The sequence below is a fragment of the Dermacentor variabilis genome, chromosome 6 (assembly GCF_050947875.1).
Source record: "Dermacentor variabilis isolate Ectoservices chromosome 6, ASM5094787v1, whole genome shotgun sequence".
In the NCBI taxonomy this organism is placed as follows: domain Eukaryota; kingdom Metazoa; phylum Arthropoda; class Arachnida; order Ixodida; family Ixodidae; genus Dermacentor; species Dermacentor variabilis.
In genome coordinates, this window is record NC_134573.1 from 153,722,140 (window position 1) to 153,745,107 (window position 22,968).

The window sequence follows — 22,968 nt, forward strand, 5'->3', positions numbered from 1 at the left end:
CAGACCACGGTGCGATGAATGGTCCTCGAATGCATGAATGCCGCCCCGTCGACGGTCGGCAAGTTACGCGCAGAAAAAAAAAGGCACTCGCCGCGGTAACTCAGCGGCAATGGCGTTGTGGTACTAAGGCCGTGGTCGCGGGATTGAATCCCGACCATGGCAACCGCGTTTTGATGGGGGTGAAATGCAGAAAGGCCCCTGGGTACCATGCATTGGGTGCACGTTAAAGGACCCAAGGTGGTTGAAATTAACCCGGAGTCCCCCACAATGTTGAAATCCATTAAATATGTCGCTTAGACAAACACGTAAATCACTGTAGAATGCAAGTTTTACTTATCACTGATTCGAACATGAGAAGCCGGCCGTATTGCTTCGGGCCCAAAATGTTGCGAGTTCCTCAGTAAACACGCCTAACGCTAAGAAAGTTAAATTCCTGTTAGACCATTTCCTTATCTGATGTTACTAACTCAATAAACAATAATGTGTTTATTTAACATGCCCTACGTTATTGTTGCATAATTCTTTCTAGGTTGCGTACGATGCGTGCACATGGCGTCATCGCTGCGCGATGACAACTGCACGAGTAGGCGTCATCGAGTGTTGCTGATGGAAAGAACATTTGTGGGAAGACGGACGGGTTCATGGGTTTGCCCACTGCGAGATGTGGTGACAAGACATGTTTATCTTATCGAAAACCATACCTGGTAACTGGAAAGTTGCCTTCTCCTTTGGTGATATTTCACAGCGACACGATGTACGGTAGCTCGGTGGCTATTGCATTGTGATGCTCAGATAAAAAGTTGCTAATTCAGTTCGCAGTTACGGCCGTCCACATTCAGGCGCGAACCAATACAAGAAGGCTATAGCGCGCCGAGAATCGGGTTGAGCGTTACAGAACCCCAGGTGCTTGTTAAAAATAATCATCGGCCCTCCACCAACGTTGTCCTTCATAGCCAAGCCCGGGCTGTGGGAGGTTAAACTCAAACAATAATTACGATATTTCACAGCGACCAATCGCACCGTTTGCTTTTCTGACTAAGAACCTTCTATTAAAAGACACCAGAAGAAACTACGCTTTGTGAAATGAACGGCAACAAAATTTTAATACGACCGTGCCGGACATTACCAATTCAGGAGCCAATGGCAAACTCCGTATACACAAATGTATGAAAGTTACACGAGTTGAATAGTCTCCCGAAAAGATCACGTTCCCAGAAGTGCATCCACGATGCTATGGGCATAAATGTCCATTGATGCAGCATTCGACGCAGGAACTGCGTCGCGAGTCGCCTGATCAGCATATATAGGAACTCGATCTTCGTTATCGCAACAGTGCGTGGCCAAGAGAAAATACGGGAAAACGAGACCACATATGATAACTGGCGCCACATCGGGCTGGACAAATGATCGCAATCACAGAACAGCCCATGCGACTGCAAATGCAACATTAAACGCTGGTGTACGCGCGCGGTGTGCATGTATGTCAGTAGCGATTCGCATCTGCGCCTTAATGACATGCGCGAAAGAGAGTTGGCGCGACCGCGAAAAAACGTATACATGGCCTGTCGAGAGTTTCAGCCCATATGTACGCGAAGTAACCATTCCCACACATTCACTAGCCGACCTGACGACGCGCAGGACAGAAGGTCGTGGACAACGTTTGACAAAGTTAGCGGTAAGCTTGTTCCGAATGGCTGTGGACCACTTGTTGCGAGTGAGCAGCTTCAACGTAAGTACCTCTAATATTTTCTCACTTTTTCTTTACCACACGTTGACAAGACGCTTTTTCTGGTCAACACCATTGCCTTGTATTTTTTCTTATCACTGGTCTTTCTCGTTCGCTCTCTCGAACGTTCTGATCGTGCGAGGGACTAGAAGCGACGCACACTGTTAGCGTTTCGTAAAGAATCAATGTCTGTTCGTCAAGCGTATGTTCAAAACTAGAGATACACTGCGACCATGTACGCATACTGCGACTTGGGACCACTAGCTTGTTGCTGCGTTGAAAGGCCAATAAAGTACGGCGCGATAGTCTCTTTTCCAAAGGCTCAGCACAATTAAGTCAGTTGTGATGAAGTGAGAATTGTAGTGCCATTGCTCTAACCACGAAGCTGGTGTTGAGAGCCTGGGAAGTTCTCTTCCTAAAATTGACGCAGCAGCCAACAACACCATCACGGTTTGTCCGATCACCAGTAGCATCGCACTGCTGCACGAGCTCGTGCAGGGGATGGGCGTTACAGGGCTGACCACAATTGTAAACTCAAGCCCGCAAGAGATTTCAGACTGCAGAGGTGAGAGAGTGAGAAAGGACAGGAAAGGCAGGGAGGTCAACCAGACGAGCAGCCGGTTTGCTACCCTACACTGAGTGTGGGGGAAAGGGAAATAGAAAGAGGAAAATAAGGAGAGAGTCAGCAACTACGCAGCTAGTATAGGTTATCCGAAGGAAAGTTGTTTGCGTACAGTGCAAATATTTTCCGCAGGTAAAACTGCGCGGAAATGCGCGAACACTTTTCCTGGTAATAACTCGCTCCGGCTACGATCGAACATTGTGCGGAAATGCGACTTCTTGTTTCGCAGTGATGCGTTGCTTTGCGCTACTTAGGTGCAGCTTTCTTTGATACCATCACATTTACTGGGAGACAAAGGAATTAGTGGACAATTGCGAAATTTGCTGTTTTTTTTACACAGTATCCTCCCTACCACGTCATCACTGAACAAGGATTCAACGTTCCTGTCAAGGGCATATGCGGAGAAATTCTGGGAGCTATAACACGATCGCTCAAGACAAAGTGAGCTTGTTGATCTGTACACAATTATTTATTGCCATGCTGTGATCGCAGAGCGAGCATTACAAAGGCGCAAAAGAGACACAATATGAAGACACATCGGTGCGCCTGCCATAAAAAAACGTCGTGCTTCCTTTTTCTCTGTTGGCAAATACACAGAAGTGCATTTCAAACGTTAACTGCCCAGGCTATAGTACGGAGAAGCAGGTCTGTGTATCACATTTGATATACCGAAAAAACGGCCACCGCTGGGAAAAATATATTAGAACCGTGGTCATAACGGACGTATGCACTAAAGGCAGCTAGGGCGCTTGCTTAAAATTTTGTGCACAGATGTCCGTTTTTTTCTGTTTCGTCTGTATACTTTCCTATCTGTTTAAATTCCTCTTCCCGTTCCTCCCGTTCAAAGTAGCAATCCGGTCTTTCCAAAAATGAAGCTTTTCTTTGCGAACCTCGTCGGGTTTCCGTGACCGTGGGTGCTACGAAATGGCTGTTCTCTTGCCGAATACGCCAACCAATCACAGCGGAGGACACGCGCGTCATCGCCGCTGGGTTTCTTGCACCACCACCAGATGGCGATCGCATCCGGGCATCCGCCCATGGCATCCGCCCAGGCCAGCACCACCTTGATAGCACAAGGCCTGTTCATTCCCATCCACGACGTCATGCTACTGGCCTGACTGCGATAGAATCTAATGGGTGTGCTCCCGAGTAAGCCGCGGTGATTTTGACGTCACCGCTTTTGTCACGCTAGCCTGGGCAATCGACATTTCGGGCCAGTAGCATGATGTCATAGATCGGAGTGAACAGGCCTTGTAGGTGGTGGTGCCCAGGCTAGGTGACGATTTGTACCCGCCCCGTTTCAAAGCGGATGCCAATAAATCATCATCATCATCACCACCGCGTAGCTCAAGCGGAAGCTTTTTACTTTTAGAAGCGAGATCAGGATGCCTTAGAACGCGTGCTTATAAAGCCAGGCACAACAAGGAAGAAGCATGTACTGGCTGCGGAAAGCTAAGAAAATTTCATTTCATTTCATTTATTTTCACCTTAAAGGCCCGGAGGCATTACATAAGGGAGGGCTTTAATCCTCGTAACAATGTTAGAACAATTGTACAGAACAGTAAAGAAACAACAATGAACAAATACATAAATGATGAAACATGTTTTATTAGAATGCGAAGATATCTGCCCAGAGGTCGGTTTAGGCTCCTCGGGCATCTTGAAGCCCCTGGGTTCAGCGATAGCAGGGGGAAAGTAATTATGTCCGCAATAGATATTACTAAGAGGCGATAGGAAGTTTGTCCGTCCGTCCGTCCGTCCGTCCGTCCGTCCGTCCGTCCCTCCATCCATCCATCCATCCATCCATCCATCCATCCATCCATCCATCCATCCATCCATCCATCCATCCGTCCATCCATCCATCCATCCATGCCAGAGCTTGGCGGCATTGCATTAGCCTCTCTACAATGCCTGAATAAAGCCTTCCGTGTCACTTTGTGCGGACATTCAATAAATACAAACTAGTGTTTCGACTCTTTATGCACTCATACAAAGCTTCGCTGTATATAGATACCAGCCTTTCTGCAGCATGTTTCTTTTTAACATTTTTGCTTTTTCTCAATTTCTCTTTCTGCCGTTCCCCGTTCACCGTAATATGGCGGCTGATGTACAAAATTGTATGGAATTAAGTTCGTTGTTTTCATAAGATGTCGTCTCCTAGGCAACCTTAAAAAACTAAAACTAAATGTGTGTTATTTTCTCGCTGCAGTGCTCGTTTGTAGAAAAAAAAAACAAGAAACATGTCCGATTTTTAATTTGCAAAGCTGCAGAATGTACTATGGCGTACTTTTGTTTATTCCAGCTACACCATAACGTTTCCTCTGGACTCCTTTTGGGGACTACTGAAGCCGGATGGAAACTGGACCGGAGTGCTCGGAATGCTGCAGCGTGATGTCAGGCGTTGGAGTTGCTTTCTATCAATACTTATTCGCTTTCAGTCTGAAATATTTGGTGACGTACGGGCCACTATCTCGTACGCGTTCGAAAAGCCGACGTTCGGTTTCGCCTCACGCGATTGGCCTAGATTGGCCAAGGCTGCGACATCGGCACGGCCTACGTAGGACAATCACGAGAGACGGAACCGAACGTCGGCTTTTCGAACGCGTACAAGATAGCGGCCCAGGCTTCTCGCGTTGAAACAACTATTATAATCTAGGCGAACATTCTACACGTGAACAAGCAGCGCCTCTATTTCACGAGCACGAAAGTGACACTTACATTTCTCTTTGTCTAAAAGAAATAACCATGATGCCAAGGAACCTAAATTTAGGCGATGAGGTATCCATTACTCGCACAGCGAAGCGCGACCCATGCAGTAATTGAGATCTTTTTTTTTGTGCCGGATTTTTTGTCCAGACGCTTTCATTATTGATGCCAGCGAAACTAATTTCAAAAGCGAAACAACCCCTTTAAAAGAGTAAGGCATTACGCGGAATAAACCGGGGCCGGAATCACAAAGTTTCTCTTTCGTAAATGCTCTTTGTACAGCTTCACAGTATGCTGTACAAAGAAGAGTATACTCTGATGCTGTACATACTGTACACACTGTTGTACAATATGTATAGCATCACATTGGCTGGGATTTTCTTGTTACTAATAATTACAGCGTAAGCTCTTTTTGAGCATGCGACTTCTGCGTACTAGTTCACGAAGATATTGTTCGTAGGTGCCCTTTGGGATTGGTCGGCAACCTTTACTAATACTGAACTTAGCATCAGGTTTGACTGGCCTCTGCATTGAGAAGCAATTCTAGTTCAAGAGCTTTTTGTGAATATAGGGCCCGCAGTGTAGTGGACACACGGCTACAAAACCACTTTCAAAGAACGTACTACGCGAAGTAGAAATAGAAAGGGGTTGTACATATTTGATGACTTTCATTTCGCAAATAGTGTGCCAGCAAAATGCACTCAACCTTTTTTTTTTATTTGCAGTTGCAGTTCTCAAAGCATATTCACAAAATCAAAGAGAAGTGTAGATACAAACGTGTCCATGACAGGATGCAGGTTTCCACGTGGTTGATGTTGTTTTGTGGTGACGTAAATACGAGTTAGCCAGTTTGATGGAAGCGCCTGTCTGCCCTCTTCGCCACACCATCAATTAAACTAAACCAGTTTGCCGGGTACGACTATCTATGGAAATATTGAACCTGAGAATCTTGCACGTAGTAAGGACGAAAGTAAAGGGAATGGGTCGCGACACACCGCATGGCGACGCAATGCTACAAGTTAACACAATTGTTTCGAATTTTATGGCATAACATGAAAGCGCTACCTTTGTACTTTCTTCAATTCGAGCAAGTGGTTGCATCCCAGAACACCATCTGCCTGTTTAGTGCATGAGGTCATGAAATCAGTATAGGGACAACTGCAATGTTGAGCAGGAGTCTATCGAAACTTATAAAGCTATATACTGTTAAGTTTAATCATTCCGCCACCTTCTGGCGTCCATAAATACATCGCGGACCCTAGGCATAATTTCTAAAGCTTCAGTCACGCAGCCTTTGTGCGTTAGTGGTTCCCTTAACTACGGCAATGTCGCCAGCAAAACATCGCGTTCAATCTTGCTGCTCGCATCGATTCCGATTTCTTCCTCTTCAGGCACGCTTTTATTTGGCATTTTTTGACAGGAGGCCGATTTGGCGCTGTCTGTGATCAATCCCACGAGCGAGAAGAAGGATGTCGCGGAAGAGTCGGAGACGATCCTTCCCATCGAGATCATGATTCTCGCCGGTCGCCAGTCTAGCCACGAGAGCAACATACTCGGCATCATACAAATCTTCCCCTGGGAGGTGAGAAGGGCAGGTGTGATTAAAGAACACGTGACAGACAGACACACAAACACAGACACACACGCACATGCACAAAGAATTGTGCAATGGTATAGCAAATATGCGAGAAGACAAATGTATTCTTCGCTTGCTATACGCTTTAGCAGCAATGAAATGATAAAGCAAGCAACTAGGAAGTTATAGACGCGAGTATCCGCAATGCGAAGGTTATAGACACAAAGCTACAGTGCGGGTGGACCGACGCGTCCTATGGCGTACGTGAATATCATACTTGCTTGACCTTGGAGCAGCGTACGTACATGTAAAATTAAAAGCTGGGCCCATGGCTATATTTGCGAAACCGCAAGGAATTCCCAGAAAACGCATAAAATATGCCTAATAATTTCCTTTTAGGGACTCGTGCTCGGGATATCCTATCCCTTAGCTGTCAATAGCTCAAGGAGAGAGAGAGAGTAAAACTTTATTCAATGGAAATAAAATAAGGCACGATGGTTGGAGCCCCTATTCCAGGGCCCCACTGGCACGAGCGGCTCGCTGGGCTTGGTCCAGAAGAGCCAACTGGCTCTCCCGACCCTCGTCCGCAAGCCATGCCTCCCACTGCCTATTCCTCATTAGTGGATGTTGGTGTAATATGGGACTGTCTATGTGCGGAGGCCTCCTGGGGCACTCCCATGTGATGTGTTGTAGTGTGGGTGTGTCTGTACACCACGGGCACTCGTCAGAGAACCTCGTGGGGTGTATTCTGTGTAGGTGGTGCAGGTTGGGGTATGTATTCGTCTGAATACGACGCCAGTCCCTCTCCTGTTCGCTGTTTAAATCGGAGTGAGGATGTCCAAAACGTCTCCGCTCCTGCCTTTGCTGTAGGAGGATGTCACGAGAATTCGGTGGAAGGACGTCGCTAGGCCATGCCGTTGCTCGGACGTTCAAACCTCGAGCAATACGGTCTGCCCTAGCGTTTCCTGCCAGTCGCTCGTGTGCCGGACACCAGACGATAGTGTGGTGCCCCTCTAGTTGAGTGCCTAAAATTTTGATTATTGATTTGGGTGCCGTTCCTTGTAAAAACAGGCGGCAAGCCGCTTGTGAGTCGGATAATATGACAGCCGAATTGGTTTGGCGCTCGGCGTCCTGAATGGCCAAGGCAATGGCTGCAGCCTCTGCCACGCATGCCGAGGCGGTTTTGAAGGATGCCGTTGTTACGTTGTTGTTGCATGTAGAGACTATGGTGAAAGTGTCTGAGCTGGCTCGACTGGCATCCGTATAATACACCCCCGGTCCCATGCCGAAACGTTTGTGAAGGGTCTTTGCCCTTGCTCTGCGTCGTCCGGGATGGTACTTGGGGTGCATGTTTTTGGGAATTGGGGCCACCGCGATGTGCGATCGAACATTGCGGTCTATCTGTGCCGTTTCCTCTCCGCAATACTGGGGTCTCAGGGGAAAGCCTAACCTCGCCAATACTTCCCTGCCCTGAGTTGAAGAACAAAGTCGTTCTTTCTGGGAATATAACGTCGCGACTGCGTACTCGTCAAAAGTATTGTGCAGGCCCAGTCCCTCGAATCTCTCTGTGCTAGTGCATTCGGGAAGACCCAGGGCGGCTTTGAAGGCTTTTCTTATTATTGCGTTTGCCTCTTTAATCTCTTGGTTTGTCAAGGCCTGATACGGAAGGGCGTATGTGAGTCGGCTAATTACGAATGCGTGAACCAGGCTGATGGTCTCTCCCTCAGTTAGGCCGTCTCTGCTTCTTGCCACTCTCCTTATCATTCTGGCCACGTTTCCTGTGACCGCCTTTAGTTTTTGTAGGGTGTGAGATGTTCCAGCATTCTGCTGTATCCACATCCCCAATATTCTGAGTGTCTCCACTTCACGAATTGGCACCCCGTCGAGAGTCAGAGTGAGCGGCACCCAGTCCTTCTTTCTTGCGTACTTCGCACGCACCCGAATGAATTCCGATTTTTCAGGTGCGCATGCCATGTCCGCCGCCCACGCGTATTCCACGACTGCGTCTATGGCCTTTTGAAGGGTTTCTTGCTTGTCCCCGTAGGACCCCTTGTGAGCCCAGAACGTGATATCATCGGCATATATCGCACAACCGAGATTCGGGTGTTTATCTAGCTCCAGGGCTAGCTTTCTCATCCCTACATTGAATAGCAGTGGAGAGAGTATAGCTCCCTGAGGGGTACCTCTGTCGGGACAGTTGAAGGTGTCGGACCTCGTGGAGCTCAAGGAAGTACAAGGAAATCCACAGCAGTCGCCTACATTGGTTGTGAAATTGGTAGGCCATAGGCCGTGCGGCTTAGTGCAATCGCGTTCGCGAGAAATTACACATAGCAATAGAGAGCGGATAAGCGACGTTCTTCGAGATCTGTTGGCTCGGAGCCTAATAGTTCGAGAGCACGAGGTCAGACGTTGTGACACCTGTGACACCACCCCGAACGCTCAAGTTACCGAATATAACATTGTAATCGGTATCGGTATCGGTATCGCTGGAGACAAAGATAAAATATTGTGTTCTTGATCTTGCTACATTCTTCAATTCACTGGAGAAGAAAAAAAAAGGGGAGGGGGTAGAGAAAGACGATGCAAGCACAAACGATAAGCTGACAACAGACTTCAATCTACCCACGCTGAAAGAGAACGCAATGCGAATAATTTCTTTCACCCACCACCAGGTGGGGATAGGCGTTCAAAATAAGCTGGTCTAACTACGGTCGCGGTGCAGCAGCGCTTCGTTTCGATTGCTGTTTGAAAGTGCCTGGTGTATAGTGCGTTCGGAACGCAAATGTTCCGCTCACGGTCGCATCCCATTAACGTCATCGCATTTCTCACAAATGCTCGCACGACCCGTAAATAAGTCTACTGATGGAAATTGAACGCCGAGTGCGGTTTGGTAGTAACATGAAGTAAATTAGGACGGGAACAAACGGCGCTTGGACGGGACTAGGGGAAGGAGGAAAGAGAAAAGTAGAAGGCAGGGAGGTTAACCAGAATAACGTCCGGTTGGCTACCCTACACCGGGGGAATGGGAAAGGGGAAAACAAAGATCACAGGGATAGAGAGGAGGGAAGCACTAAGTGAGGATGACAGGCAAGGCGCTGAACTAACAATCACTGGTTTAGTGCGGGAAATGCAATAAATACAAAAGTACGGGCTCAATGAACGCAGAAGAACAAAAACCCGGTATCTGCGCCGGCAAAGGAACGGAATCATGACATCACGTGCGTCATAAAGCAGGCTGTCACGTTTTTAACAAATAGTTAATCTCACAGATATGCATAGAAATAGCTCGCACACTTACCCAGGGGTTTCCATGCGACTGGACAGAAAACGCTTTGCGGATCTCGTGTGCTCTTTGCTCTGTCGTCCTCACTTCGTCCCGTCCAAGCGATGTTTGTTCAGCACACCCCTGGAGTAACGTAACTAGAATTTGCTAAATAAGAACGCGAGGTGTAGGAATAAATTAAGGCTGATCGGCAAACGATTATGCAAGACTTTGATATAGAACAAAACCACCGATCAGCATTGCGATGCTGACGCTTAAAGATGTGCTCGGTGAACCATCGTGCCGAAACTCGGTGTTGCAGTCACTCCTGACCTCAGTTGGCTCACTTATATGAAGTTTCGTGCTAGTTCTTTCCTTCGGTCAGGAAATGTGGCCAGCTGTACATTTTTCATGCAATGCATGAGAAAAATTAAAGAACAAAAGAAAATTTAGCGTGAATCTTGAATACTTGAGCCATTCTTACGCGGCGCCTGAGAAGCAACAAACTATGATAGACTGCACCACATAAGGCAGTTATCTAGCAGACATGATGCGGTCATTTGTATAACGATTAACTACAAAGAATCGAGGTATAGCACATCCCGGGTAACCTCTGGTTGGGTATCGAAGGAAGCAGCCCTCCGGCATGCAAGGAGCAGTCATATTACAACAAATAAAAAGAGAGATTGCAGACCCCCGTAATTTGATTCCCGTAGCATGCTACCTACGTGTCGCTCTGAGTACGCGATTTCGTGTTTTCTATGTGAAACTATGCTGAGCGTCTCGCAGGGGCCCAGGACTTCGTCACGCATTTTTGTTTGCCTTTACAGCCCTGGAACTTCTGGACATTGCTATGTACAAATAAAACCTGAATCTGAACTCTTGCTGCTTTAGAGCACTGGTATCAAGACTGCCTGGTGCAGCAGCAGTGTTGGTACCGACATTTTGGGAGGCCGTGTACGTTATCGGAACTATACTTCCTTTTTTAGCCCCCTAGAAGGGTAGTGAATCTCAAAAACATTGGTAACAGATTACAGTTGCACACAGTATGAGAAGATATTACAATTGGCACTGCCGCTCCTTGCTACGTATCGCTGTCATCAACTGAAGATCTCAAATATGTTCAGCCTCGCTTCAATTCATTCATTCACAAAACTTTATTAGTGTCCTGAAGCCCGGTATTTTCAGACCGAGGCGGGCCGCGTCCACGTCGGCACCTCCAGGCCGAGCCTTATGGCGTCATCATGGACCCTCTGGACAGCCCGTAGCTGATCTTGATATGAAGAGCTTGTTATCAACTTGTTTTAGCGAATGGATCATTTCTGTTCGTAACTTTACCAATACTTTTGATTACTATATACTTACATTTCATACTACTGACCTTTAATATTACTTTTTATTTCAGCAAGTGAGCACTCCGATTCATCAAACGTTTTGCAAAGCACCTTTCACGTGCCGAAGTTTCTAAAACCTGTATACACTCAACGCATGTCCTACTTCTCTGGCAGGTTTGGCTGCTCGCCTTATGCGGTTTCATCATGTCCGCCATCGTATGGTCTGTCGGCGACTACGTTCACTTCCGACTCTACGGCAAGAACGGACCCTTCGACCACGTCGGTAACTTCCTCGGTCGCCTGTGGGCCTTCGTCGAGAGCACCTTGCTGGAAGGTGGGAGCAATAAGCACCAACAGTTTCTTTTGTCTCTGCCGTTCTATAGTCGAAGCGCAAGGATAATCTTTTTCCATCATCCTTCCTACGTAGGCCCAGGAAACAACGCGGGCATTACAACACTTTATTAAATTTACTGTCCTCGGGGACCGGCTATGTAGGCGTAATGGGAAGTCCTACGTGTTCGCACTGCTAACGCATCTCTCATTCTCACTGTTATCGTTGTTTTTTTTGGCCTGGCGCAGGCGTGTAAGTGTATGCCTTAATGTGTAGAAAAGGGACTCACGCCTGGTTGTTCCTCCTACCGTCCCTTCCTTCTTTTTCTTCTTGTTTTTGTTCTTGCTACCAAAACTGTTAATAGCTGGCCCGTCGTTCACTACCAAGTGAATTGTACCATTTCCTAGGCATACTTGATTGTGGCGCGAAAGACATTTCGTGAAAATGGACAGAAAAAAAGAACGTGTAGAGGCAAACTGCGAACTGCTTAATGATAGCCTCAGAAACATACACAAAAATACAGAAAACATATAGAATAACTAGCATTAATTAATTAATCAACTCATCAAATATGCTAATTAGATTAAAAGTGACAACGAGAAAATTGTAGAGCGACATGAAAAACTCCCGATACAACTTTCCATTCCTCAATACGTGCTACACAAAAGAGTTTTTCCGAGCGTGATAGAAGCCCGCAAATCCACGCGAAATTGCTGCACGACTGGCCGCTGGAGGCACTTTGCGTGTGTTCGCAAGCTTCTTTCCCGCTCGGAAAGAATCTTTTATGCAGCACGTATTGAGCAACAGAAAGTTGTATCGGGAGTTTTTCATGTCGCTCTACAATTTTCTCGTTGACACTTTTTAACTAACTATAAATATTTGAGAATTTGATTGATGAATTAGAACTAATTATGTAATTAGGTAGAATAAAAAATAAATTGAGAATCTCCAAGCGACGGCAAACAACGTTACCTTGCTTTTGTCCAGCTACGTGTCATTCGCATATTTTTAGACTCTGGCTGAAGTTAGCTGGGTCACCCTGTATGTACAGCATCAGGATTGGCCGAAATTTTCTGTTGCGAAAAATTCTAGCGTAAGAGCAGGAGATAGCCAGTCCTGATGTCGGTCATATTATTATAGCGAAGGTGACCACGTGATCTTCAAGAACGTTTAAATTCTAACGAAAAACTTGGTGACTACGGGCTGCACGCTGTTGTCCGCACTGAGAACACCCTCCGCAGCGTCGCCGGTGGTGCCCAGCCGGATCTCTGCGCGCATTCTGGTTGGTGCTTACTGGCTTGTGGTGATCATCCTGACTACGGCCTTCGCGGGCCAAATGAAGGCAATGCTGATGGTACGCCAGGAGGCCGACCGCATCGACAGCCTCAAGGACCTGTCCGAGAGGCCCACCATGAAGCCGTACGCTCCGGCCGGAAGCGCTGTAGTCTCCTCCATCAGGGTGAGACCGGAGGGGTTGCGTTATTTGCGCATTGGTCACATACTACGATTAGGTGTGCTATTTATAAAGAAAGTTAGATGCATCCGCTATTACGTGCCGGCTCTTCCAACTGTTGTTGTTGCGACGTACCTGAAGTAGTGCACCATCCCCTCTGCGCTTACAAGAAATAAAATTCCAAGAACTAAAGAATAATGATGCAGGAGCCGATAGAGATCATGGCTACTTCAAAAGAATGCCCCCCTCCTCCTCAAATAAATAAATAAATAAATAAATAAATAAATAAATAAATAAATAAATAAATAAATAAAGACAGATCTCAGGCAATGTGGGAATTGACGTTATGCGAAGCACTTTGCAGGTAGCTGGCTATGCAGCGTTGTTTGGGGTTCCGCAAAGAGTTTCCAGGTGGACCCAAAGTGCTTGTGTAAATCGAGTAGTGTGCATGACGCGAGCGTACGTGTGTGTGACGATAGCAGCAAGACGACGACAGTGGCGACGATCATACGACCGCTGTCGCCAGGCAAACCTCTCCAGGATTCATTAAATCTCACCATCGTATGACCGCAACCACGTGTTTCCTACGGCAGCCGCTCGATGGGAATTTATACGACATGCCAATTGTTGGGATCTGCATACCTACTGGACGGGCGGCAGGGGAGAGGAGCACGGATTGTACAATTGTTATACAACCGTGCGACCCAATGTATATGTCACGGGCTCTATGTTAGAACGACGCGGTGGCACTTCGACAAACAAATGTTAAAGCACGATCGGCATGAGCCGATCATGAAGGCTGTAGATTAACGTGGCACAGTCAATTCGCGATGCATCGCACAGCACTCTCCTATACGAGCAGAGTGCTGGGCACTCTGCTCGGAGCAGTGACACAGAGCAGTGAGCTCCGTGTCACAGAGCTCCGTGTCACTGCTCCGAGCAGTGCTCGGAGCAGTGACACGGAGCAGTGACACAGCGCCTCAAAGCCCGAGCTGTCACATGATGCACGCGCCAACCGCTTCAAAGAGTTATTCGGCTTTGGCGCGAGAGGAGTGTACGTGCGTTATGAAACGCGCTAAAGAATGCTGGTAGCGCCAGGGGTTAAACAGCTTTTTTTAAAGCTGTACACAAGACGTTTACCGTTTAAAAAATGCTTAGAGGACAGGGGTTTATTTGTTTCGTGGGATACTCATTATTTATTGTGCAAAATAACCGGGACAATTGAACACTTTTTTGATATTGCTGGAGTGGGTTGTTTCTTTGGGATATCTTACAGAGAACCTTGAAATTGAGTTACCATTCAATCCGCATGGAATCCGTTATCTGCCGGTTTAGAACGAGGATGGCTTGCCTTTTCGTCTTTTTAAGCTCCATTGCCTGCAGTGGATATAAACCCGGACGGCTGTGCACTATACAGATGTTTGTGTTTGACCTGTTGAGTAAGGTTAGGGTAGTAAAGTAAGGTTAGGTTAGGGTAGACAAGGTTAGGTGAGGTTAGGTAAGGTTATGTTCATTAAGACAAGGTTATGTTAAACTAGGCAAGGCTCGGTTAGGTTAGGTTAGGTTGCGTAAGGATAGGTTGGGTAAGGTTTACGTAAGGTCAGGCTATGTTAAGTACGGTTAGGTTCATGGTACATCAAATAGAGCACTGTGAGTTTCGTGCCTAGGTTGCAGCGTAGCAATAAACGAAAACAAAATACGCATTAACAAGTGCACTCCTGCATTTTCTGGCTTTCTCGAAGTAGTACTCCAGGGACCCGTACTACCAGAAAGTGTGGAGAATGATGCAAAAGTTCAAGTCCGACCTCCCCCCGGCCGTCGTCCTGTCCGACAGCTCGATGCGAGAGATCATACGCGGCAAGGCGGTGCTCATCCTGAGCCGCCCAACGCTGGCCGAGCGGGCGAACGAGGTGTGCGCCAACTCCAGCGAGGGCGAGTTCTACGTGGGCCGGATGCCCACGTTCAAGTTCAACTCGGTCTTCTACCTCAACAAGCGCATGCCCGCCACCTTCAGGGATTTCATCAACAAGCGGTGAGCGTCATGTCGACGTCTTCAGAGAAGGTTTGCTTATGCACACTGCGCGAACATCGACTCCACCCCACACTGTGTGCACTTGTGTGGGCTTCGTTCGTGCATTTGAAACAAACTTGTGTGACCGAGACACCCGCGGACTTCGTTCCAGCTGAAGCTTTTCGAGTGACTTTTACCCTTAATGCAGATACGTCTTCTTCCGTCATATTTGAGTACCACCTCATAGAGGCTACAGGACTTTATACATTTTCGCATGTTCTGTCGTATATTATCCAGGTGAAAAGGTGCAGCCATCGCCATGAAAAAGCATCAAGAGCTACTCTATCAATTTTCATTTCAATAAAATAATGGTGTTAGTCTCGCCAGAAAACGGCGATAGCAAGATTTCGCGTTGCGCTAGAACTCCTCGGACGGTGTTCTAAATATAGGCGGAGGCGACGTGTTGGGGAGGGGGGGGAGGGGCACGACGCAGCACGTGCACCAACTGCTGCTGCGCAGAGGAAGAGCGCCCTGTCCAGGCCTGGGTGCCTCGATGTCCTCGTCGCCAGCCGCTAAATACAGATCTGGTGGAGACAACCGCGGCGTCTACTACGGCCTTGGGCACGCGAATGGCGGACGACGTAGTAGACACCTTCGGCGGACGCCGTAGGGACGCGTTGCCGCCGCTTGTATGCATCCGCCATTCGCGTGCCCAACGCCGTAGTAGACGCATGCCATGGTTGTCTCCAAACTGTACGGAGCGGCTGGCGAGGAGGACATTTAGGCACTCTAGCCCTGACAGATACCAGGCGTATCGCAACGCTGGCGCAATGATGAGCGTCTCCTGTAGTGTTGCAGGGGTGGCACCTCCGTCGTGCACGAGATGAGACTGAAGGAAAACCGTTGGCGTTTTTCAGCGCCCATATAAAGCATTAGATATATTTAGCTTGACCTTTACGACGGCGTGCCACGTACGTGGGTGCTCTGTGGGCTTCTTCAAATGTGCAGTCCCGGACTGTCCGCAAACCGTTCGCTGCTTCCGCTGTGACCAGTTCTGACAGAAGGGCACGTACGTCACAGCTCACGTCACCTAGCTGCCGGAAACTGTGCGAGGTTGAACAAATGGTTCTAGGAGGTGTTGCTTGAACGCGGAGGTACTTTGGCCACCGGAAGTCACTCTCCTGGCTACCAGTGTATGTTCGTAGTGACTCGTAGCTAACCCACAAAAGCTGATTCATTAGCGAGGTGTATAACAGAACGACGACCAGAGGCGTCATTCCCCACCGTCGTCAACATTCATCGTGCTTCCCTGCCGTCGGGCTTCACACCTTCGAGCCGTTCATCGTCAACCTTTTAGGGCCTATGACAACCGAAACTCAACCTTCTATCGTGTCCCAAGGACACGAAAGAAGGTTGACCTCACTGCCTTTGCCTTGAACCAAGCAACTTTGAATTGCTTGCACGCTATTTACTTTGACCAAGTTCACATATACACGAATGGTTCTTCCACTCAGACCAGATCCACCAGCGCAGTGTTTATCCTGTCACAGTCAGCGAGCATAAGGTAAGAGATTTCTAACGTCACAAAATCGAAGATTTCAGAGCTTATTGCCCTCCGAGGCACCATTGATTATATTAACCAACAACCGGCTAATCGGTGGGCAATATTCTGCGACTCAAAAACGACCTTACAGTGTCATTTGTCGGCTATTCATTGCAGGTTCAGCGAACAACTTGTGTCGGGAATACGAGAAACACTCCATTTGGTGATCGCAAAAGAATAAAACATGGTGATTCAGTGGCTGCTGAGTCATTGTGGTATTTACATCAACTATCTCGTCGACAAAGTTGATAGAAAATATAAGATATGATGTGATTATGCCTCACGCCGTAGTGGGGGACTCCGGATTAATTTTTACAACCTGGCGTTCTTTAATGTGCACCTAAATCTAAGTACATGGGTGTTTTCGCATTTCGCTCCCATCGAAATATGGTCGCCGTGGCCGAGATGCGATCCCGCGACCTCGTGCTTAGCAGCCCAGCAGTTGCTATAAAAGCAAGTGAAGGAACAAACATTGTTTGTATACATTTATCAACGTCTGACGCAGCCCAGCACATTAGCAAGCTAGCGCCTGATTGGAGAGGAGAGAAAAGAATACAGAGAAAGGCAGGGAGGTTAACCAGAGGTAGTTTCGGTTGGCTACCCTGCACGGGGGAAAGGGTTAAGGGGGATAAAAAGAGAAAGAGAGTGGAAGGGGGAGATAGAGAGAAAGAGATGAGCACGAACAAAGCGCGTACACTATAGAGCGGTAGGGGGCCGCGTTCTTAATGTCTATCGTGAAGCCCCGTAGATCGCAGGAACCTTAATAACGCGAGTAGGGCCTTCAACGCGGATATTTTTTCAGAGCCCTAACCTAAAGCTTTGAGTTCTGATAATGGACGATTGTCCAACTGGTCCAGTACTCTGCACAGTACGACGTGGTAAGGTCGTTATTTCGCATACGTTGGTCTGGGAATCCGGCTTAAATTTCGCAGGTAATGAGCTAGCTTAATTATATACAATAAGTAGCACGAGCAGCGAGAGCGTGACGTAAACTGCGCATTACAACCACAATGAATGAGTGCAGGATGCGACTCCATTACGTAAGCTTTATGGTGGTTTGACGACAGGGCCTCCATGACTGCATCATCTTGAAGGTGACGCTAACGAATTCGTTGAGTAGTGGGGCAATGTTCGAGAAGCCACTAGCAGACGACGGTAGCCAGGAGAGCGACTTCCGATCACGGTGCTTTCGAGTGGAACCTCGTACAGTCCCTTGCATCTGGGTCACGTGACTGTGACGCATCCTTCTGTCAGGGCTAGTCAGATCGGAAGTCGCAGTCACTTTGCGGACACTCCGGGTCGGCATAATCGAAGGGGCCCACTGGTTCAAGCAAAAACCTGCCTACAGCTCCGGGAGACGGCGAGCAGTCCGGGACTTCTATTACGTGCGAAACTAACGCGATTCTGGCAGTTTTCGGTCTGGTGGGAGGAGCTTCCGAAGCTGCTCGAGAAAACAGAATGGAGGTCAACAGTCTCAAACAGTCCAGGACTGCCAGTGACGGATAAACGCAGAGGCCCAGTGCGAACGCTATACTCGCGGACAACTTTCTGTGGTTATGAAGGGAAAGCTACGGGGGGCGGAGCTTTCGCACATATGTTACCACGCCAAGTAGTCCGCCAGCGTGTGACAGTGCTTTTGAATGCTCGGAACAGACGGTGAATTGACGCAGCTTCCACGTGCGACGGTTTCTCGTTTGCCCAGACGCGGAAGGGAAAAGCCGCAAAATAAGTAAACTTTTACATTTAGTGGTGTGTTTTGTCTTATATTATTCTGTTGTTAATAAGGTCTGTATGTTTTCTCTTTCCCAGCTTAAACTAATGTGCATGAAAACGTGGCACTCTTTTCAGAAGCGCTCTCACATGTGCGCGCTTTGCCTCCGTGGCTTTTCCTTCATAGCCACAGAAAAGTTGTCCGCGAGCATAGTTCACATGCGCACAACGCTCAGGCAAGCAGCGGAAACCAGGACGCTGCCCTGGCTTCGGCAGAGACGATTGAGCGGAGCATGATGTAGCGTCCACAACTGGGATATTCGCATTCGCAGTCAAATGCACCGCGTGAATCTGGAGACCTACATGCGCGGGCCCATGCACCTTGATACAGGGCACGGAGGAAAAAAAAATTCAGTGCCATTCCGCTCTTCGAAGGTGGATGACCGGCGAAGCTGTGTATAGTGATGACCATATTGATTTAATACACGGTGATAACTATATTGATTGAATAAAGACCCAAATACGTGGCTTCGTGATTCTAGCATCCTTTATTTTATTTTGTTACCCTATTGATCATCGTTTATGGTCCCTATGGTAGACGGCCATGGGTTGAACGACGATGCTGGAAAGATTTTTCAGCAAACGTCAAGTACATACTTGACGTTTATATACGTGACCGATTCGTATAGCTGGTACATTGACATGTGTTTAGTATTGAATTCCGACTCTATCCTCCTCGCGGTATTCGGGGTCCCGAGGCGCATCGCGCATGCACTTGGCGTCGGCGGCCCGCTCGTTGTCGGCGGTCTCCTTCCGCCGCCGCCGTGGCCATTCCCGTTGCCGTTCGCGAATGCGATCTTCACGGGGCACGCTTCTGTTCTTCGTCGGACGGAAGGCGGCTACGCGACGGTTAATTCAGGCCCGTCGACCGAGGCGCGCTCGGCGTCAACGGCTTCCCGCCACCTTCGCGCCATTCCCGCCTCACGGGTTGCAGAATCAAGCGTCTTTCCTCTCTTTAGATCACTATCATCATCGCCATTCCCGCTTCTCACGCCGTCGCTCTTGGAGGGCACGTTGCTTTTCCTCGGTGCGCACAATACGCGCCTTATACCCATAGCACGACCGGAACGCAACTGCTGATAACGGCGATAGGCGATGTTGACGTCACGGTAAAGAGGCCCGCACATAAGGTCGGACTGTAAGCGCGCCTTTAGCGTCTATTGTCGGACGTTATCGGCGCGCGGGCAAGGCTCGACGCCAGGCGCGTCGGAGCGCTGTCGACTTCTTGTTCTACGCGAACGTCTTTTACGCACTCGGAGAAAAACGTGAACCTAGTCATATACAGCTTCACTGTGAAAGGTTTCTTGCTTCCCTTCACTTTACCACCTGAAAGACCTCTTGATAGGGGTATCACATAAGGGGTGGGAATACATCAGTACATAATTTGCATCATCCATAATTGGCCACGGAAACAAGAACAGAAAGAACTGAAAAGAGAAACACAGACTACATGATATCAAGTGTTAAATTCGTCAGTACAAGTACGTAGACCAAAGTAATGCAAACTAAAATTGCACGAGCAGATAAGTGCGTTAACATGTCAGTTTTATTGTGAAAAGTGCGCAGTGGCACTCTCCATAAACGCGCAAGGGCAAATGATGGGGGCGATTTGGTGGGGCAGGTTGTTCCCATCTGTACCGGCATGACAAAAGAATGAGGCTAAAAAAATAGCAGTGCGCATGCGAGGGCGGCTCACGTGAAAGGTGTGCCGTGTACGATGGGATGTTTGGGTTGCGGGGAGGATATGCAGTGGTTGATTAAGCGAGGTGTGATAAAATTTGTGGAAAATTGAGAGGGTTGCAATGGGGGCCGGCGCGTACAAAGAGGAAGTAAATACAATTATTTTTTAAACTAAGAAATGCTCACTTCATATGAATAATTAGAATGAATGAACCTTGAGGCGTGGTTTTGAACGCTTTCGAGTGCATTGATGAGATATGGTTGTTGCGGATTCCATATGGCGGATGCATATTCCACTTTCGGTCGGGCTATTGACAGGTAGTCCAGTAGTTTAACCGGTGTGGGGGCGCGTTTTAGATGAAGCTTGAGAAAACCCGGTGATTTGTTAGCAGATGAGGTAATGTTAGTGACGTACGTGTGTGTACCAGGATTCCAAGTCGTTAGATACAATGACACGTAAGTATATGTAAGACTTCGAAGCACACACGGGAATGTTATTGATTGTGTATCTGTAAGGAAATGGATCGTGCTGATGAGAAAATACCATCAAGTTGCATTTATTAGGATTAGGTTTCACTAACCACCGGTTGCACCATAACTGTAAACAGTTAATGTCCTCACGAAGTAAGTCTTAATTAGATGTGCCAGTAAATGTTCTATAAATGACGCAGTCGTCCGCGAACAATCGAAGTTTGCAAGACACGTGAAGGGGTAAGTCATTAATGTATATTAAGAAAAGCAGAGGCCCAAGAATAGACCCTTACGGTACACCGGAAGTCACTGGTAGAAGGTTTGATGCACGGTTGTTAACTGTAATCAACTGAGATTGGCTTGTCAGGAACGCTTCGATCCATCGTAAAATCTCCGGGCAAAGGTTCGTGAGAGAAAGTTTTAGCAATAGACGTTGGTGTGGTACCTTGTCGAACGCTTTTACAGGGTCAGCACGACGGCGTCAGAACGAACATCTATCACAATGGCAAGCGCAAAAATGGCGGGAAGTATGTGCAGTACCCAGCGTTAAAGAACAGCTTTCTATGTGTCCCAGTAGTGCGCCCGAAATAATGCAAAGTACTGTTATAACAAAGAGGCAACCCCGTCTGACGGCTGGTCATAATTCACGACATAAGCGATAAGGATGCTAGCTTGCAGTAAGTTGTTTTCATCGTCTCAGGCCTTTTATGGCACAGAGGTTTTAGCAAGAAACTCTATGCTTTATGGCATCTCGGCCACCGTTTTGTTTGACACGTTCGAAGGTAACACCGAGAAATGTGTTGGCATTACATTGGGTATCCACACTCTTCATTTGCCTGTGCCAATTTGAAGCGTCTGGTATTGTACAACGTGCACCATTTGAATATACTCAGCATGAAATCTCATCTGGCGTCATTGAGTCAATTCATTTTAAGATATTAGTTTAAAACGGTGTATATTGCGAAAGGAGGCATCGTTGCTGCCTTGGTTTGGTCATTTCTAGTTTGTGGACCAAAAGAAATTGACAGAAATGCTTTGCAATGGCCAGAGCAGATTTTGAGGTTTAATGGGATAGCATTTAGCTTGCACTGCGAGTAATATTTGGCTCCAACAGCGGTGCTGAAAGTACGACGGTACGCGCACATGTGTCGCCTTAATAGCAGTGCTTCACTGGAAAGCTTCATCTCAGCGGACGATGTCCTAACCCTGCGCGGGTGCGACACGTTTGCGCCACGCAGCAAGCAAGGCAACTCCTGCTAAACACAAGAAACAGGGCCCTGGCACCTGCCAGGCGCCTCACAACGCCGGCGTGATGAGGAGCAAGCCATTGGTGTTTCACGCGTCGCACAGACCTCGGCGCCCACCGAAATATTAGACAACGCTAGCTTGATTGTCCGCTCAGCTCGCATAGACTGAGTAGCCGAGCAGGAACGCATGCTTGCGCATGCACAACGCTCATGGCAGAAGTTGAAGGTAGAACGCTCCCATGATCCGTCACCGAGCCGGTTCAGCCTATATAGCATTGACGGTGCGCCCACTTTGCTTTCTCATTCGTGCAGCCAAACGGACGCCCGCCGTCTCTGGAGGCCCTCGCTCTATACAACTCCACGCGCGTTCTGCGCATGCGCCATCGAGCGGGAATGCGCGAAAGCCCGAGTGCGCCTCGAGCGTCCGTGTAATTGCTATCGGAATAATATTAGATAACGTCAGCTTGGACGCTGTAGACCTGCGCCGAGAGCAAGCGCTTGGTCGGGGTCTCCGTGCCCTTGAAACTCAAATGATTGAATCGGAGCCCTCGCCTTGATAACGAATAGAATTTTTTCTCTGGATGACAATCACTTGACAGTCTCATTCGTTTTGCTCCCGTGCTTGGCAGAATCCTCTGGCTCCGCGACTCCGGCCTGCTGGAGAAGTGGTGGAGGGAGTCCTCGGGAAACTGGGAGGGCTGCGGCCAGGCGACCAGTGACGGAACGCTGACGTTCGCCGACTTCAGCGACTTGATCAAGCTTTTGCTGGCCATGCTCGCCTGCGCCTGCGTCGTCTGCCTCGCCGAGGTGGCAGTTGGACGCGGTCTCCGCGCGCCCCAGCTCGGCCAATAAGAAAATCTGAATTCGGCCTACATGTGTGACTGGAATAGTGCAGCACACTAGTTATGCGGTCATGGCACGAAGCGCACAGACTCGACGCTACTTTGCATGTCCTTAAGTAGATCGAACTCGTTTTCACCTGAACACGTGTTTCGTAATCGCGAGTAAGCCTCGAAAGAAGCTATAGGAACAGCGCAACGAAAGATGGAAGAGAAATTATAGGAGTTGCAACGGTACGCGAAGAGACACGACGACGACGGCACGGATTGCCGCGAGTGAGCCGGAGCTTGTTCTGCACACGCGCTCTCTATGAACAAACCTATTGACAAACTGTTG

The 22,968-nt window shown here is 48.2% G+C and overlaps 1 protein-coding gene across 1 annotated transcript; it reads left to right on the plus strand.

Moving 5' to 3' along the window:
• The first annotated feature begins 1,634 nt into the window (after positions 1-1,634).
• On the plus strand, positions 1,635-22,644 carry LOC142586329 (glutamate receptor ionotropic, kainate glr-3-like). The gene is made up of 8 exons (XM_075697578.1): positions 1,635-1,729; positions 2,689-2,789; positions 4,651-4,741; positions 6,475-6,738; positions 11,401-11,560; positions 12,799-13,016; positions 14,756-15,042; positions 22,422-22,644. The coding sequence occupies exons 1-8, from the start codon at positions 1,691-1,693 to the stop codon at positions 22,642-22,644; spliced, it is 1,383 nt and encodes a 460-aa protein (XP_075553693.1). The 5' UTR covers positions 1,635-1,690.
• Positions 22,645-22,968: the final 324 nt, after the last annotated feature.

What these genes read in the sequence shown, in the direction of transcription:
- LOC142586329 (XM_075697578.1), top strand. Translation starts at nt 1,691, where the DNA reads ATGGCTGTGGACCACTTGTTGCGAGTGAGCAGCTTCAAC. An exon ending in TCGGAATGCTGCAGCGTGAT is followed by an intron (nt 4,742 to 6,474) that starts GTCAGGCGTTGG and finishes ATTTTTTGACAG; the next exon opens with GAGGCCGATTTGGCGCTGTC. An exon ending in TGCAATGGTATAGCAAATAT is followed by an intron (nt 6,739 to 11,400) that starts GCGAGAAGACAA and finishes CTTCTCTGGCAG; the next exon opens with GTTTGGCTGCTCGCCTTATG.